General features: G+C 41.7%; 1 protein-coding gene across 1 annotated transcript; it reads left to right on the plus strand.

The window, feature by feature from the left end:
• The first annotated feature begins 595 nt into the window (after positions 1-595).
• tspan7b (tetraspanin 7b) lies at positions 596-14665 on the plus strand. The gene is made up of 8 exons (XM_034574088.1): positions 596-806; positions 7872-8060; positions 8342-8416; positions 8530-8625; positions 9708-9863; positions 10091-10174; positions 10621-10706; positions 11648-14665. The coding sequence occupies exons 1-7, from the start codon at positions 741-743 to the stop codon at positions 10687-10689; spliced, it is 735 nt and encodes a 244-aa protein (XP_034429979.1). The 5' UTR covers positions 596-740; the 3' UTR covers positions 10690-10706; positions 11648-14665.
• The last annotated feature ends 5060 nt before the right edge of the window (positions 14666-19725 follow it).

The raw sequence follows: 19725 nt of genomic DNA on the forward strand, positions 1-19725 counted from the left end.
ACCAGAGAAACGCTGAAAGTGTTGCAACCGTCCCCACTCCACCCTATATTTCAAGTTTAGTCTACGGAAGCCTATTTGTACAGGTGAAAGAAAAAAAGATGAATGCAAAGTTGCAAAATTTTAGATAGTGAGTCACACTTAGTCATTATTCTGAGATACGAAGTGATTCATTTGAGAATGTTTCTCATTGTAATGCCTTCCAGCATTTTCATTTGTTTTAACAAAGCGCTAGAAATGGGCTTCCATGTAGATGTGTGTTGCAACTGACTGCAGGAACAGCAACAACAAAAATAACTCTAATAACAATAATAATAATAATAATAATAATAATAAACGCCCTCTAAAACCAGAAGTACTTCACAAAATGAAAAAAACAAGTGCAAAGATAGCAGATCATAGAAAAGCCAGATCATAAAACAGAGCAGATAAAAGAACAACATTAAAACATAATACACACATGTATCTTTATGTCTGTGGCTCTGATTCATATTATCACATCGCCCAGGGAGGTTATTATCAGTATCATTATGTGTTATCACTGATGATGATGATGATGATGAAGATGAAGATGATGATGATGCTGCGTTGCTCCAGTGACGCCGTGTGGCTGCATCAGCGCGTGGTTGCAACGCGACAGCTCGCGCGGAGACGTGTTTCTCTTCTTCTTCTTCTTCCTCCTCCACCTCCTCCTCCTCCTCCTCCTCCTCCTCTGCTGCTGTTATTATCACACTGGTTCCACAATGGAGACCAAACCGGTCATCACCTGCCTTAAAACCCTCCTCATCGTCTACTCCTTCGTCTTCTGGGTACGTAGCATTTCTCTGTGTCTCTCTCTGCCGGAGCCTCCCTGCACAAAACAAGCGCTGTGGTCTTTTGCGGTGCGTGATGAAGGGTTGGACGGATCCAGCATCACCGACGGATTCATCGTGTTGTTCGGGGACAAACGCGAAATGATCGACGGGTCTCGCCCAACGACGCAGCGTTTAGTGCGCGCGCGCGCGTGTGTGTGTATTGTGATCGTGGTGTGTTATGTAAGTTGCGTTTAGGTTGCACATATGTTGTCTGCTGGGCGTCAGTGGTGTCGGTGCATTGCACACACACACACGCACACACGCACCCACACTCAGCATCATGGTCGGTGTCAGTGAGGAGCTGGAGGATGTTAAAATCCAAAATGTCTGATAAGATCAACACGAAAGACCTGATCTGTTTGATAAAAGCATTTAGAACCATTTACTCAAACACAGACTGAACATGTCGGGTCGTTTCATACATCCTGAAAGGCACATTGTATCCTCTGTATATACTCATATATAGATGTTGTCAAAATGTAACAAAAATAGTTATAACAGTATCTACCAATACATTTTAGGTGGTTTCTATACATTCTTAAAGGGACATTACACCTGTAGTATATAGGCTACTCCCTTATAGATTTTGTCAAAATGTAACAAAAATACTTGCTGATCATCAGGTGTTAATGTGCCCACATGTATATAAAGAATATTACATATTTATCATAATTATGAATATAATTTATGGACATATAGCCCAGCCCAATACCAATTTACCAATTTTATCAATATCTATTCATACACTTACTCAAGTGCTACAGTACAATTTTACGGTCCTTGAACTTTATTGGCGTATTCCACTGTATGTTAATTCTGCTTCACCACATCTCAAAAAATAATGTTACAGTTTTGAACATTCTAACATTAAATTGGACAAACCCAGCTCATAAAATATGAATAAGCCTATTCATTGTTAAAAAAGAAACCCCACCCAACTGTAAATGAATAATTTATCTTCCTGGCCACAAGCTTTAAATGAAAATGCTGCTCACATATTAATGCCCACGTAATAAACATCAAATGTATATATGTAATATTTGGCTCTTTATAAGTAAATATAAATATAAGCCTATATACTATATCACTATAGCACTATACTTTTTGATATTTTGATTTCATTCTGATGTATGATGATTTCAAAGCATTGGAGTTGTACTTCATATTGGTGTTAAATATGATTGAGGGTAGCTGCAGCTCATAAAAGTAAATGATTAGAAAATGGTTAAAAAGGTGAACATCACAGTTTAAGTTGACTTTTGTGTCTTTTTCTAATTGTGACCAACTGTCTTAAAACCCAATGATGTTCAGTTAAATATAATGTAAGAGCTGGAAGCAGAGATGCTTTGGTTGTTTTGCTGGATAAATGATATTGACTTGATTATTTCAGCTCTTGCTTTTGAAACCAGTCTAAATAACTTCAGTTTCAATCAAATATACTTTATTGTCCTATAGGGAAATTTGTCTTGGGCCAAAGTGCTACAGCAGCTGCAGAACAGTACATTGTACAACAAACAACAACAACAGAAAACAGTACACAAGGACATATCATGCAAGACCCAGAATAATAATGCAGAATAAAAGTGAGTTTAATATTGCACCTGCCCTAAAAACACTTAAAAGGATAAAACACTAACAGGATATAACAAGATAAGCAAGATAAAAAACTGAAACTGGCATTAGCACTTAAAAACCAAAGTGTAAAATGTGCCATAACCACTGTTATTGAGATAAATGATGGAAGTGTGATAGACGTTGGGATGAATGAGAGCATGAGACGGTTGGTTTCACACTTATAGGCTCTGTAACGTCTACCTGAAGGTAACCGGTCAAATTCTGGGAACGGTATGTGTGCCGGTCCATTAAAGATCCTGTGTGCCAGTCCGACCACAGAACCTTCGTAGATGGTCTGAAGGGAAGCATAGTCCTTTCTGCCCATCACCTTCGTAGCCATTTTTTACTATGCTCTCAATTCTGGATTTGAGGTGGACTGTGAAAGTGCCAAACCATGGAGCCATTCCATATCTCATTATGCTTTCAAGCACCGCAGCATAAAATATCGACATGACGTCGGTGTTCACCCCGAACAGTCTAAGCCTGCGTAGGAAGTGCAGCCTTTGAGCTAACTTCCCACGCAGAAAGTCGACATGGGCAATCCATTTCAGATTACAGTCCAGCTGTAGGCCCAGATATTTAAAAGTGCCAACCTGCTCCATAACTTTGTCTTTGGTCATGGACTCTCACCTGTTTGTGGTCAAATATCAATATCAAACATCACTAAATTAGATGATGACTGTCACACCAGTCTTTAAAGGTTTAAATCTCATCCAAGTACATTGCAGGGCAGTCATCAAGCTTAAAATCACTGTATCATCAAATTTGTATGGCTGCTCCTGCATTCGTTACTGTACAGTGTGTAGAGGAAAGGAGAGCTCATGCAGCCTTGTGGTTCACCTGTGCTACAGTATTTGTCCCTGGAAATTGAGCTATTTACCTTCATGGGCTGGGATCTGTTGGTTAGTAAAGAATAGCACCATTTTATGATGAAAGGATTTACGTGCATGTCGTTTAACATCTGGACCAGTAGGTAAGGTTGGACAGTGTTAAAAGCTGAAGAGAAGTCTCCAAATAGGACCTGAGCATAACTCTTGGGGTTCTCTAAATGCTTACTGACTAGATGCGTCACACTTGCGACTGCAACCTCCGTGCTCCGCCCCTGTCTGTAGGCAAATTGGAGGGGGTCCAAACTTGAAACAACATCCGGATATGATGTTTTTGGTACTGGAGTGATAATAGATTTCTTCCAAAGCGCAGGGACAGTGTGACTTTACAGGGATTGTCGGAAGATAGGACACCAAGCAGCAGTGAGTTCCAATGCACAGCTCTTTAGGAGGATGGCAGGCAGGCCATCAGGACCTGTAGATTTCTTATAACAGACTCTGCTAAAGACACAATGTACCTGCTGTGTTCGATTATCAGACAGTGGGAAGCATCAGGGGCGGTTATAGCGTCTAAGCCCTCAGCCCCCTTCTGAGAGAGGTCCCGAGTCTCACACCTGAGGAAAAAGTAATTTAGTTCATCAGCTCTGCCTTGATCGTGTTTACTGTTTGTTGACATTGAATTTAGAGACTGGGGTTTGTGATGGTGTCGTATTATCCAACAATGTATCGATATTAGAGCATATTTTCAGTTGTAAATTGATCATTCAATCTATAGGAAATAAAAAGAATATGTAGATCAAAATTTCCTTCAGCCTTAGCTGACATCTTTCAATTACATATTTTGTTTGTCCAAAGGCCCAGAAATAAAGATGTTTAGTTTTCCACAATCTAAGAAACATATTTGAGAAGCAAAGATCCAGAGAATTGTGGGTATTTGTCCTTGGTGATCAAAATAGTTCACAGTGTTTCTAATATTTTGTCAATTCAAATACAAGAGCTTGAATTTATATAAAGCTGCATTCACAATACCAGCCAAGCATTCGGCTCATTTGAAGAAGGAATTCTGCCTTTTCACTGTAATTAAAGCTCCTGACCTCAGGATTGCAGATCACTCAGAATCATCCCAGCTACTCAAACCAAATCAATTTAGTCGAGACTGCTTCCAATTGTGGGATTAAATACTTTGAGATAAACAAGAGCGTTTCCCCGTCGTTTCCAGGTGCTTTTGTTTAGCTTTTACCAGTTGAATCTGCAAATATGATCAAGCAACTATATAATACTATGATCCACATATTAGCCGAGTATACCACAACACCAAGTGACTGAATTTATTATGTTATTGGCCGTAATTTGTGACCACAGCCGTACGTTATAGGCTCATTCCTGTGTGTTTTCTGATAGCTGCCAGAAATAGCTGGGGTAGATTATCTAATAAGAACACGTGGAAGCGGTTTATCTGTCTATAACGTGTTTAGGATCTGAAGAGGGCTTTCTCTGCTTTCATGGAGAAAATAGCCTCAATGCTGATGCTTTTCATGAGGAGAAAAACTGATTTAACTTGCTTTTAGTTTAGATCTGTAGCCACGAAGGCTCAAAAAGCCGAGCTGTGCTGCTCTGCAGACATGTGCCGGTGTCACAGATACCAGCTTTTATATTTAGTCCGGATTGAATGGTCTTGTCGCTCGCCCTAACGTCTGCAGCATCAGGTTTCAGATGTCTGAAGAGCACAAGTGTCTCATAGGTCAGTGGCTCTCTTCAGGCCCGAGGCTGAAGCATGGAGAGGGCACTGGCAGTGGCACTGAGTTCGAAGCGGGGAGACGTGCCTCAATGTCAGGCCTCGGTTTCACTGTCATCAGCTTGTCTTGGCAAATAATGTCTGTGTAGCTGTAGTTTAACGCGCAGGACGGGGAAAATGCGGAGCAGGTGGCGGAGTCTGTGCGGTGGCCTCGCCGGCATATTTTGTCATAACACCTTCTGTTTCTTTATTAGGCCGGGGGGGGGGGGGGGAGCGACCTGTTTTAAACTCTGTGCTGTAACCAGGGTGGCCGGGCCAGGCGTTGAATTTCAAACAAAACATGCAGATGGAGGAGGAGTGTGTGTGTGTGGGGGGGGGCCGTTGCTGTTTGGAATTCAGCAACGGGCATGAATTCTAGATGACTCGTCTCTGCTCCTTGGACTTGATTTCCCCATTGGCTTTAAAATGAACACTTAAGCATCGACAATTGAGAAGATGGGTCTTTATTTGTATGTGGCAGCAGCTGTTAGGGGGGGAGAGACATTTTGTCGCTGGGGATGTCAGCCATAAACGGTGAGTGCATCGTCATCAAGAGGACGAATGCTGGAAATGACTCAGGCTGTGAGCAACTCTGTTCACGGAAAGAGTAGATGTCATTAGTGACAATAGAAGTGAGAACAAGTTGTAGCTGTGGCGAACCGTGTAACACAGCAGCCACAGTCTTTGACCATGTATTCCGTGTTGTTGCCATGTTTTATTTTCTATTTTAAAAGAGGGAAAAGAAGAACATTTTCTGCTAGAACGCCTACGTGGGCATTTTCAACCGAGAGACAGAGCAACAATAATAGCTACAGCACCAACTACTGAATACATAATAAGACCTACAGTATATACATATATCATATATATATTGTCTGGTTGCATTAGACATTCATTCGATTCTCTGCACACAAATTAGTGAATAAGTACATCCATCTATATATATTCCACTTGTCCTTCGAGGGTCACAGGGGAGCTGGAGCTAATCCCAGTTGACAGCGAGAGGTGGGATACACCGTGTACAGGTCACCAGCATATCACAGGGCCAACTCACACCTACGCTGAATTTATGGGCAGTTAGTAGCACCCGGAGAACAAGCAAACTCCAACAGAACCAAGAAACTTCTTCCTGTGAGGAGACAGCTTTAACCACTGCACTACAGGTTTAGCCATGTGCACGTTCTCTAACCATTGTCACTGTAATTAGGTCTAAAAGAAAATAAAAAACGTACAGCTTCATTTAAGACGTCAAACCAAAATGAAAACACAACAACAGGCAGCGAACAGGCAGCTGGAGGCTGGTGAGTGCCCACTCTGCCAATGGGGGAAAGTGTGAATGTTGTTAACACAGTCATCAACCTGCAGAGGCTGGTTGAAGCTGTAATCAGAGACGGAACACAGCAGCCTAACTTTATACAAAGAAATATTTTTGTATGGTTGTTAATCGCTTCTGTATTAATGTCATTTTTTCGTAACATGACCGACAGGCTTGAGGACATCGTGGTCCAATAGAGCTCAGCAGCGTGTTTCCGAAAGTGAAAATCCCATTCATTATGTGAATAGAGATTTTGTCTATCAGCCGTAATATTTTCCTACCATCCAAGGTACAGTAGACTTACCACAAGCTACGAGATTGTGAAATGATGCTTTACGCTCCTGGAGAGGCCACAAGTCTGCCTGATATCAACTGTGTTTACACAAAACGTATTTTATTCACGGAAATGAGAAGTACTATACTACCCACAGTCCTCAGGTGTAATAGCTCCGTCTGTGATCGGTGGAGCTGTTTGTTACCATGGAAATGTTCATGTCGGCTTTGATTGTTCAGGGTTACATAACGTTTACCACAAGGCAACCGAGATTTCTCTTTTGAACGTTTAAAAAAAAATCACTACGACAAGGTTGAATTCAAAAAGAAGGGACTGGAAGTTGCTAGATCATTCGCAATGGTTTATGGGATGCGTAGTTCCGTCATTCGTGAAAATAATTTGTACCTTTGCCTTTTACCTTTTACCTTTTCCAATATTGTTTGGTTCTTATATGGATTTTCTGAATCACCAATGGAAATTTGCATTTGGAACCAGAGACGTTCTATAAGTGGGCGGCCACTGTTGCTAAGAGGGAACTTTTCTTCTCAATTCTCAGTTCACTTTCTGCTGAGAGAAAGCCGAGTGTATTCTTCTCATCAGTTTTCAGGGTGCACAGAGACATTTTGTGCCGAACGCTCCCTCTCTCTATTCAGAGGGCCTGGCAGCAGGACGGCGAGCGGCCCCCTCTTGGAAGGAAAGCGGGTTAGGAGGATGAGTTGGCCCTCGCTCGAGTCGGATCGTCAACAGCCGTTCCCACACCCCGCTCCCTTTCCGATACCAGTGAGACATACCCAGCTGAGACACACGCTGCTTCAGCTGCCTCGTACAGCACGCTCTTTTATCTGCGGCCTTCATTTGAAATGCAAAGAGATGCGCAACAGGAGGAAGCGTCTCGCCTCGCATCAAAGAGCTTCTATGATTTGTCCCCTTTCTTTTTTGTCTCTCTCTCTCTCTGTATATGTGTGAGTGCAGGCACATTCATAAAGCAGGTGATCACTATCCCCATACTACAGATACATTTGTGTATTCTGTCTCCAGTCTCCACCTCCTTACTCTAATTGCTCTTTTCTTGTTCCACCTTGATCCTTTTTCTCCTCCTCCCACTCGGTACGCTGCTAAAACAGATCTATTGTAATAAGTGCAGAAATAAGGGCCTGTTCCCTGCTTTCATTTTGTTCCTCTCTCTCTCTGTTTTCTCCTTCTTTCTGCCCTCTAGATAACAGGAGCCATCCTGTTGGCCGTGGGAGTATGGGGGAAGTTGATGCTTGGCCCGTACATCTCCCTGATAGCCGACAACTCCACCAACGCCCCGTATGTCCTCATTGGCACCGGCACCGTCATCATCGTCTTCGGCCTGTTCGGATGCTTCGCCACCTGCAGAGGAAGCCCATGGATGCTGAAGCTGGTGAGAGACGGGGGTGTAGTGATATGTCGCAGAGAGAGAGAGAGGTGTGTTGTATGTGCTGATTAATTAGCCTCAGGTCGCACGATAAAGGGAATAATGGTTGACCTCTATTACGTGCAGGGGGATCAGAAATCCAATAGATTCTGCAGGGCACATTGGTCTGTTAACGGTGGACAAGTGTGTGTGTGTGTGTGCAAGCTTATGTAAATGATAAACACCTGAAGCAGAAAGTATTGATGCAATCTATCCAAATCTTACTCTTCCTTCCTCTCTCTCTTTAGTACGCCATGTTTCTGTCGCTCGTCTTCCTCGCCGAGTTGGTGGCCGGGATCTCTGGATTTGTGTTTCGCCATGAGGTCAGCGAGCAGTGCACCATATTACATCCTTATATGTCTATAACACACAAAACATGAAAGCATTATCATGCTGTTAACATGTGTTATTTTGTGCATATGTCGGCCTGCTGCAGATAAAGGGAACCTTTCACAGGACGTACAATGACGCAGTCCTGAACTACAATGCTGAGGACGAGGCGAGCCGCGCTGTGGACAACTTGCAGCACAAGGTAAGTTGCTGATGTCAATGTGGTACAACAGCCAATAAATACAATTTTAAGTGAGCGAGGTCTTGAAGTGTGGTTCTGGGGAGCAGAGCAGGCAGGTGAGCAGAGTTTGACAGTGTTCAGATTCGAGAGCGGGACTGACAGGTTAGCGGAAGATTGATTCTGATCCGGGGGTCAGGGTTAGAGAGACGGAGGAAAAACTGGACGTAGCCAAGCCGGCGAGCAGATGGATGTTGGACCTGAGGCTCAGGCTGACAGGTATTAGTACAAACAGTACAAAAGCAGCATATTAAAGTTTTCAAAATGGTACAAGTAGAGATTGTCCATAGCGTTTCTGAAGGTGACAGAGTTGTGTTGAATGAGTCGGGGGTAATGCTGCCTTCTAATGGAACTTGTGAGCTTGCTAGACCATAGCAGCATGGATGCTAATATTAACTTTGTCTAGAAACCACAGAGGCTAACAATATAGCAAACTAGCAGTTGGGTAACGTAATGAAAGAAATGGAATGGTTTAGGCTGTTGGAACCATAACATTATCCTAATTTTCCAAAACTATACGACTAATATCACTATATATGAGCTTATCATCCAACAACAACTTTACTTCCAGCAACTGGAGAATTCAGAGCTTTCAGAAAAAAATCCGAGGTCAGAGTTCGTAAAAGCAATAAGAGTGTGACGTTTATTTGGACATGGGAAACATGGCCCCATTCCAAGGCAGCATAAGTAAAGTAGCAGGCTTGTGGAGCCGATCGCAGGGTGAATCTCTGCTGGGCAGGTGAGTTGGCAGAAAGCGGTAGATGTTGGCAGGACGATGCCCAGCAGGAACGCACACAAAAGACACACTCAGACAAGAACAGGGACAAACAACACACACAAGGGCAACAAAAACACACACAGTGGAAAACATGAATTAGAGTTTTGGATCGAATGGGGTTTAGTCTGAGTGCCACAGACAAGGACGACAATTGAGAGTGTTGCACATCGTTGGTTGTGATTCTTGCAAAGGTTTTGTTCTCAAACAACAAAAATGTAGAATGAGTCCATGAATTCTAATCTGCTCTCGATCTTCTGTCGGTTTTCAGCTGCGCTGCTGCGGAGTGTATAACTACACCAGCTGGTTGGCCAGTGTGTATTATCCCTCCAACGGTATTCCTGCCAGCTGCTGCTTTAACTCCTCCGACTGCAACCCAGAAGACCTCCGCAACGCAACCATAGCCCCGAACAAGGTCTTCAACCAGGTCAGTGTGGTGCTTTTCTATTTCCTTGACTTTCTGCTGTTTCAGTGCTATAAAGCCCATGAATGCGCGTCTCATCTGTCGTCCTCATTCAATTTTTCACACCACCTCCCTCATCCATTCTCTAACAAATGTCTCAGATAATCTCCCAGATACCCATCTTACCCCTAACGTGCACCTATAACATGTCCCTGTACCCGGTTCAAACTAACCTGCCCCCTGTCTTTCAGGGCTGCTATGAGCTGGTCACTTCATTCATGGAAACCAACATGGCCATTATTGCAGGAGTGACGTTTGGGATCGCCTTCTCACAGGTAACAGTTAACAAAAGGTCTTTTCTCTGCTGTACAAATAAAAGGTGGCTTGTGTGTTGTGAAGTGTAAATAGATCTTCAATATGATCCAAATTAGAGATGTAATTACTCACAACAAGCAAGGCGGTTGCTAAGGAGATCAACAGACAGAGGTAATGTTGCGTTTTGTGCTGACAGATGTGATTTGACGGGAAATTACTGACTAACTTGACTGGAAAATTGTAAGAAACGTGAAGTAGTATACTTTGCAAGGAATAGACATCTTTATTCATTGTTTGTTTAAATTTAACGTTATTGTTTATCTGTATTGTCTTCATTATATCGTTATGTATTGCAGAAAAGCAGATACTAACAGGACAGAATAGACTATACGGGAAATGGAGTCTTCTATAAAACGTCAATTGTACTTTTTCTACCCTTTTAACCCCTTTTCTATGTATCTTTCAGCTGATTGGCATGTTGCTGGCCTGCTGTCTGTCCAGGATCATCACAGCCAATCAGTATGAGATGGTCTAGCTGACATGACATGGCAGGTAAAGAAACACGAAGAGACACGAGCAACCACACGCGTTTAGAGTTAAAGCTGCTGCAATCAATATTTTCATAATGAGCAACTAAATCTCTCTATACAATGTGACGGGGGTGACTTACATAGTTATTATCACCAACTCCACAATTCCACTCATCTCTGTGGAGCATTTTAGCACCTTTCAGCATTTTATTTTGTTAGCAACTAGCTAGTGAACATAAAGGAGCTTTTAGCTGCTAAAGTGACAAGTATTTAAATATTCAATATTTAATACTTGGTGGAGAACAAAGCGGAGCAAAAGGGACAGTGAATATCAAGCCTATGTTCGTCACACTACTCCAAATACATGATATAAATAAATATAAAAATTAATACTTTCTATATGTGAACGTGGTGTTTTTGCTGCTTCTTCTCAAGTGTCCATAAAAACATTACATACATTAATATTATTTGTTTTGTCTTTATCTTTTTAGCGCAATGAAGGAAATATATGTGTTACTCATAGTAATTATCAGCAACTCCTCATTTCCAGTCATCTCTATGGAGCTTGAGCACCTTTCAGCACATTGTTTCGATTTTTTGAATTTTGGTTCACTCTCACCGCTCCGGGCAGCTGGTTTCACCTCCTTGCACGTCTTCTGCTTGACACCACACAACAAATAAACACAGTTAGCAACTAGCTTGTGAACATAAAGACGCATTTAGCAGCTGAAGAGACAGTTATAACAAAGCAGAGCAAAAATGTTATCGGATATCCGGCTTATGCATGTCACATGGCCAGAAACACCACTACATATACATACAAATGTTTTTTATTTGTGAACAATTCTTCCATAACACCTCTCTCAGTTGATAATATGTGAATGTTTCAGCTTATGTTGCTTCTTCCCAAGTGGCCAAAAAAGAAAAATGTAAACTCTCCTCTTTGTGTTTTCATCTTTTTAGGGAGATGAAGAGAAGAAGCAACAACGACGCTCGACACACGACAAGAGTAAATTCCCCGAAACACTCTCACACGTCTGAATTGGAATTTACGTCCCTCCGTCTCTCTGCCTGTGATCTTAATGTAATATCTTTATGTATCTTATTGTAAAGCACCATTCCTTGACTCACTGCTGTTGCATCAACGCTTTCTGCATCACACACCGCTCTGCTGCTTGATGTTTATAGTTGCTCATTAGCACATATCTTAGATCGGCACGGCCCACATCGAGCAGGTAGACCAGACCTGTCTCGAGGTCGACGGCGGTGTTGGTCTCAGAAACATGACCGGGTGCTACTTGGCTCTTCAGTTGGACGCAGCATGCTCGACCGATCGCCACCAGAAGACCGCCACACATCTTTGTACAGAATGACATGACTAAAGCTTGAAGTAATACTTTAATAGATTGGTTTAGTTTTGCATTTGCCTTTGCTATCGCTCACCATTGTATATTCCTGCGGTTGTGACATTTTGTGAACCAATTATGTGTACTGAGGATGATATTTTAATAAGAAAATTGACAACTGAAAGAAGAGGGGGAGCTTTTAGAGAGTATTTTTTATCTGTAGATATGTTTTTGACCCGAGTATTTAATTTAACTTAAAGGCGCAGTAGGAGATAAGTTATAATTGTAATTCAGTATTTTTAGTTAAATCTTAAGAACAAGAAATGTGAATATTTGCTGTTAAACGCCCACATTAACTTAAAATAACAATAAATATTACTTGATTTTGCAGCTTTTTAACACACTTTTAATTATGTTTAATATCAATTAATTAGTTTTAATAGGAAGAGAAATATATTCATATATAGGAAATGTGAAGGCCCCGTCACACCAGACACTGACAACCTCACAAGAACACGACTTCACACAGTGACAGTTTATGCATAAGCATGGGATTTGTACCATCAACCCTTGTCTTATAAGTGACAAACTAACTAAAAGTGGACTGAGAAATTCAGCTACAACAGACATGTTTGACTTGTCGGTGTTGGAACGTTTACAGGTGTAAACTAGAAGAGCCCAGGGCCCAACAGCCCCTTTAATTCAATCAAGCTGCACCAAAATTCACACACTCAAAGATATCAGTTCCCCGAATGTGCCTGCTTCCCTCGAAATTCAGGAATTATTCCCTGGGGAAATTGAAAGTGAAAGTGAAAATAATCAATCCTGGATTCATCCTCTGATCCAGATCAGCACCAAAATGGAATGGGTTCTTTCCTGACCCCCAACCACATCGTTCCACCACGTTTAGAGGAAATCTGTTCAGTTGTTTTTTGGTGTTATCTTGCATACAACCCAATAAACGGACAGGGGTGAAAACATAACCTCATTAGCAGAGGTAATGCAATTTATCATGGCGCCATTAACCAAGGCGCTATTACTATTAAGTGTCCCAATAGTGAGTGGGCATGGACGGTACGAGGACCATGAAACTGCCTCACCTAAATCAAACGCTGCCGTTATTTATGTCATTAAGTTCATCTGCTTTGACAAGTCAAAATATCTGCCATTAAAATGAACTACAGCTCTTTATACTCTTAACTCCCTAAAAGACCAGTTATCAGCTGTCAAGACGACTTTCCATTGGTCAAGGACAAAATTGACGTGTCAAGGCTAAACAAAGTGGAATTTGACGTGAAGTATTTGCACGGATTTGACATTAAGTAGTTTCAAATGCTGGTGTGACAGGGCTCTGAATCATGCCTCTAACACCCAATTACCTTTAAAGCGTCAGTGAGCATCAAACAGCATCATTTGGATGAGGCCTGAACGCGTCTCAAGCTTAAAAAACAGCAGAACACGCAAAGGTGGATCGAAAAGCATCGAGGAGGCGACGTCCGAGATTCGCGGGATTTCAACAGTGTTCATCCAGTATTTACAGTATTCTATGTAGTGCATCAACATGCCTCCATCACCACCACCATCTGTAGATATGTATTGGAAATGTACTTTGTATAATGAAATGTTTCTCATTCTGATATGCTAATTATGTAAATGTCGTGTCAAGAGTTTTGATTCCACACAGTTTGTGATGTTAATCTGTATTTGTTTGATAGTTTATAGGAAACTTGCACCTAAAAATACAACAACTTGTGGCCAATGTTTTGACAGTAACATGTAATCGTTTGAATTCAGCTGTATATTTATTCTGATTTGATTGGCATTAAGTTTACAGGATCACCGAGAGATTTTTTATCGCTCTTTCAATATGTGTGTGTGTGTGTGTGTGTGTGTCTGTGTGAGGATGACCCTTCTGACCTGGTGTTGGCGTGCGTCTCGGGTGATCTGATCACAAGTGCACGAGTCTAATTTAAGCATTTGAGATCAGATCGCTCAGAGCACACTCGGAGGTGGTGTGGGATGCACGTGGCCACAGTGTTTTTGCCTGCGTGAATGCAAATGCATCCTGGAACACACTGAAAGGATCATCGAGTCAGCTGACGTCCTCTGGCTCTTCCTCTCCTCGTCTGAAACACACTGACGATGGAGCAAATTGTATAGTCGGCTAAAAAAAACTACATTATTTGATCTTTGCAAACAGAAATTACAGAAGCTACATGTTTATTAGGTCCGATCAGTAAGTCCAGACACCTCCTGATGCCAGGTGTGAAACGACGTGGATCAGATGACCTGAGACAGATGTTAAAATCCAGTTTGTGTGTTTGTGTGAGAGAGCGTCTTGATTTTGTGGATCCTGCCGTGTTCAGTTTTGGTCAGTATTTGGTTGTGGCTTCTAAACAAAACAAAAACCTTGTTGCTTTTAAAGCTGTAAATTTATTTAGTGAATGTATGTTTTCCTGACTCCACTCTGAAACTTATTTTTCCTTCCTCGAGCTGATATTGTCCTGTAAATACTAAATTGTAATACCATCTAGCGTACACACGGGGTCATTAGACACTCAAAAAGAAATTGCACCATCTACTATTGACTAAGTCACCATCAGTGGTCTTATTATCATTAAATATACAGAAAACACTTGTGTTCAGAGTGTGTTTATTCTGCTATGATGGAAACTGCTCTGTGTATTTTAAATGTGGAGTTAAACATGTTTCTTATCAGGTGAGTTTAAAGCCGAGTGCGAGTGTTATTTGTACAAACTGTGGTTTGTCAGTAAGCTTCTACAAGACCACCTGTGACATTAAAAACCTCTGGTAAGGCTTCAATAAACTTTTTTCTCAGGTATGATATAAATATTGTATTAACTTTATTTATCAGTGTAAAATCAGCTTTATTGTCAATTCTGCCAAATGCACAGAACATGGAGGGGATTGACATGTTGTTTATTTCCTAGTTTAAACAAATTAGTAGACATATAAGCACTCAACACATGTAAGTAGCACAACATATTAAGTACTCACATGACATATAAGTACACAACATAGTATGCAGTCAAGGCTCAGGGTATATAGGATGTGAGTAGTGCAGACCGGAATAGTGCAAAAATAGATAGAGCAGTGCAAGAATATCTCATGGACAGCAATGTTATATTCATCCACAGCAGTAAAATGGGATCAATCAGGCCCTTCTCATGCTCAAATCGGGACAAATCATATTTTTAGCTTCAGGATTAGGGTCGGAAGAGGTCTGGCTAAAGGTTCAGGCTTTCTAGAAGTAGGCTAGGTGGTGTGTATACAGGTGTGTGTGGGGGTGGGTTTACTTGATCTATGTAGGAGTCAAGCAGCAAAGATTAAGAAGAAGAAAATCTATCTATCACATTCACTGAGCATCTTGTTTATTTTGCCGTGCAATCCAAATAGAGGCCATGTAGATCTAGTAATGGCAGCTAGGTTTGTGTTTGAGGTTGCAGTTGAAGAGCCTGATGATATCTGTCAGAACCCTCAGTTGTAATGGTTAAAAAAGTGAGCAAATGAGTTACAGCAACAACACGAGGTCGACCTAAAGAATATTTTGAGTTTTCATGCTTCTTCGAGTATACTCATGCAAGCTTTCTAAAAGTAAGTCCCGCGATAAACTTCATGAGGGGTTTAATGTTCTGTTTTTGTCTAAACTGATTTAGGGTATGAGACCATTTTAGAAGATGTACTTTGTGCTGCATCTACCCTCGTTGAAATAAATGGGAAGGACAAGGTAATTCAATGCAAACCTAATGTAAATCAAAAGCATTGCAACTCCTCCAGACTGGTCGTAAAGCTGAATCTGTGTAGCTCCAGTGTGGTGGCCCTGAAATGCAAATCACTACGGCAAATAAAACAACACAACAACAAGTCACAAAACATAACAACAAGTCACAAAACACAGCTGCAAATCACAAAACACGATAACAAATAAGAAAACACAACGGCAGATAAAAAGACAGAGCAACAAAAAGGAAGCGCAATGGCAAATCACAACAAACGTGTCAGCATTTTCTCATGCGTTCGTCCAATCAGCAATGAGCGGATTGAGCCTTGTCTTATTTTCCGCTACATTTTCTTATTTGTTGTCTTGTTTTCTTATTTGTCAATTTGTTTTATCTTATTTGTCGTTGTCTTATCTTATTCAACGTTGCGTTTTGCACTTCAGGGCCACTGTACTTCAGTTTTTCTATTAGAGCGACTTGGTATATGTGAACATAATACACTTTATATAGTGTATAAATTCATTTAAAATGTTCAATACTTTCTTGCCAAAAGTCTTTCCTATCCATCACAGGGGCTATTTTACATACAAGAAAGAGGAAAGAGAAACTTTATTGACATTTTCTGTGACTGACAGTTTTGATGAACATCCAGCTGAGTCTGCGAAGTTCTTTTTTCCTTCTTCTTGGTCACATACTGGATGTACCATCCTCGTCCACGTGGGGGCGCTTGGGTATCAGTGGAAAACGGAACTGTGGGTAGAGAAGAGGAGGAGGAGGAGGAAGCTGCTGTTTGTGTGGAAGATGGAGCTCGACGCACTCACACATCCTCCGTCTCTCTCTGCGCGTCCTCCTCCTCCTCTCCCGCTGCGCTGCCTCCGTGCGCTGCATCCGAAACGAGGCCGGACCGGCGGCGGGGAGGAGATGCTGTTACTCGGGGAGAAACGCGCTAACCAGCCGCTCTCCAGTCTCGTTACGCAAATTACCGACAGAGCGGCGCGGCAGTGGGTCCGTTAATGGAGCGTGTGCGCGCCCGGCGGTGGCCTCCTCCTCCTCCTCCTCCGCCTCCCGGATACACTTAATGGGTTGGAGGCTGCGGGGAGACGCCGCCGGGGAGGTGCTATTACTCACACGGACGCACACCGAGGAGCGCACACACACGTTCAAGAGCAGACAGAAATGTCACCATTACGCGTAAACATTGGGCACCGAGCTTATAAAACAAAAAAGGCTTAAGATACTGGTTGAAATCAGCCAATTTTTTCATAAGAAGTAAAAGCTTAAATAAATTTCAGTCAGACTAATTATTTTATTTTTCTAACCAACCAGGCCAAGTGGGCTAACTGCCCAAGGGCCCAAGCCCCAGCTTTAGGTCAACTGGTTATTGCATATACAAATTGTAACAATCCGACTTTTATCGTGTTTCTATTTCATTGTTGTTCCAAAGTGATAACTCTCAGTGTATGTCCATGTAATTTTATCCTGTATTTATTATTTTTGTCTCATTTGTTTTCTGTAATGTGTGCATCCGTGTTGACTATTACTGTCAGACAAATTGGCCCTCAAGGATGATAAAGACAATTAGTTCATCCATTCATCTTCCATCCAACTATCCATCATCCATCCATTCATCCTATTCCACATCATTTGCGTCTCCATAATTTCATCAAGTGAAATGTTTGTCAGCATTTCGTAACACTTAAGTATCAACTATGTCCTTCAGCTTGTGACCCTGCTTCTGAAGACGGACATTGTCAAACAACTGCTTTGAAGACCGACAGAGCATGGACAAAACATAAACACTCTTCTTTCTAGCGACATATCCCTGTCTTTTTTTTTGTTGTCATTTTCAGGCCAACGGACACTGACTCAAGTGACATCACTTGAGGCAAAGATCACACAGCTCCCTCTAGAGGTGTTAAACAGCTATTTTCCCATGTTGGCTCACAGTAGTAATGTTACACGTAAACAGGTCATTATGGGTAAAATGGCAGTTCCAGGTTAGCGTGAGGCCTTTTGTACAGATATATTTTTGCCATATTATGATAATATAATACAGGAGGAAAAGCACAGGTGTAAATCTTGAAATGAATGATGGTTGAAACTTCCATTTAGCTGCTTCTTTTTCACAGACCTGTTTCTGTTCGTGCTGGATCACTGTCACGCTGTTGTGGCTCACTGTGACACTCGAATAGAACAGAGCCGTCGTTAAAGTCATTATAGCAACGCTGGTGCTTTGGATCCTATGACAAGCAGAAGTCTCTCCTGTGAAAAAGGCCTATTAAACTCTTTTGATTATTCAGTGTAATTTAGGAAAGTGGTTGGCTTGAAAAACCAAGCATGATAAATAATGATCAACAGGATTATTTTTTACCATTTTGAGCAAGGTAATTATGAGGCAAAGTCTTTTTTTAACACAAATGACACTTGATAGAATAATTTATTTTTTTTAATCTAGCGTTATTATTGCTAAAGCTTAATTCTAGTCAGCTGCTATGGCAGAGACTGTTGTCACCAATACAAATATTGTGTATCTTAAAACATAATCTATGTTCTTCTGCTGCCTTAAACATTTGAGTTAATTTAATTTGAGTTGAATAATTAAAGTTGATGTAGGATCAACTCTGTTAATTAAATGAACAACCTCTCCTGTTAAATTATAAGATATGGACTGAATTCAGTTCTGTCCTTCATTGTGGATTGCGTTGTTTTAATTACTGTGAGGAGAAACAGTTGTAACTTGTCGTAAAGACACAAAAAACCTGCAAACTAATAAACTACAAAACAATGCATTCTGGGAAGACAGCTCATGCTAATCAAGTTACTTCAAAACTTTGATTTAAGTGAACTCAGATGTTTTGCAGTGTACAGATGTAAGTACTTTGAGCTGTAAAATACAAAGCTTGAACAAGGAAATTGTGAGTCCATTTATTTATTTGGTTTTCGTTCACATTAAATAACCTGACCACCTGAACATTGTGGAAACTCCCGGAAATAACCCCCAAGATTCATCACATGACGTGATGTTGATTGTCTGACGGGGAAGTCCTGGTTTTGATGACACAGATTTGTACCAACTTCAAATCTTGAGTGGCTTAGTGTGAAAGTGATGTGTTTTTAAATGGCAGTTTAATTTAGACTGAAAACCTCATTAAAATCTATGACAGGAATTTTACTGCTTTAATATGACCTTCTTATGAATGTGCTTTTCACAAACTTGCAGAGGGAGCACTTACACCGCACAAACAGAGCCTCCCTCTTTGAATCCACAGTGACGCCTCATTTATTACCTTATAAAGTAATATAGCCGGCCTGTCCCACTCCACCCGTTTGTTTGTGATACGAGCCGCTGCTCCTGCCGCGGCTGTTGTTATAATTGCTGCTGCTGCCTCGCCTCCAGCTTCCCTGCTCAACCCAGACACACCTGCCTCACACTTTTCAGTAACATGCAGTTGTGTTGACAACTACAAGAGTTCCCACTCGAGCTGCCTGTTCCTTTAGTGCAGCCACCAGCGCCTCCCTCCCTCCCTCCCCAGCCTCTCCATGGCTTCCTCCTCTCCCTCACTCTCTGAGGCCTTGTGGGATGATGATGATGACACCCGCTGTAATCGGTGGAGGCTCCGCTTCTGACATGACACACAATCGAGAAAAAAAACCCTTTCCGGACTGATCCAGGTCTCATTGTTGCATTCAAGCACAGTGCGTCCTCTGACAAGTGGAGAGGGCCTTTTTCACGGGAGAATAGAAGAAGTCAGCAAGGTGGGGACTTTGATTGACAGCCCTGTTGAGAAAGCACAGCCCGCTCCTGCTCCTATCTGATCTCCGCTCAGCAGTGGTACACATTTGCTCTGCTGACCTGCTTTTTTCCCCTTAAATGGCTCTAGAATCAGCTAATCTTCACAGGGGGGATCAGATTAGTCCATTTGTGTGTGTGTAGCTTTGCTTCCAAGGCAGTTTT

This window comes from Hippoglossus hippoglossus, chromosome 21 (genome assembly GCF_009819705.1).
Source record: "Hippoglossus hippoglossus isolate fHipHip1 chromosome 21, fHipHip1.pri, whole genome shotgun sequence".
Lineage (NCBI taxonomy): Eukaryota > Metazoa > Chordata > Actinopteri > Pleuronectiformes > Pleuronectidae > Hippoglossus > Hippoglossus hippoglossus.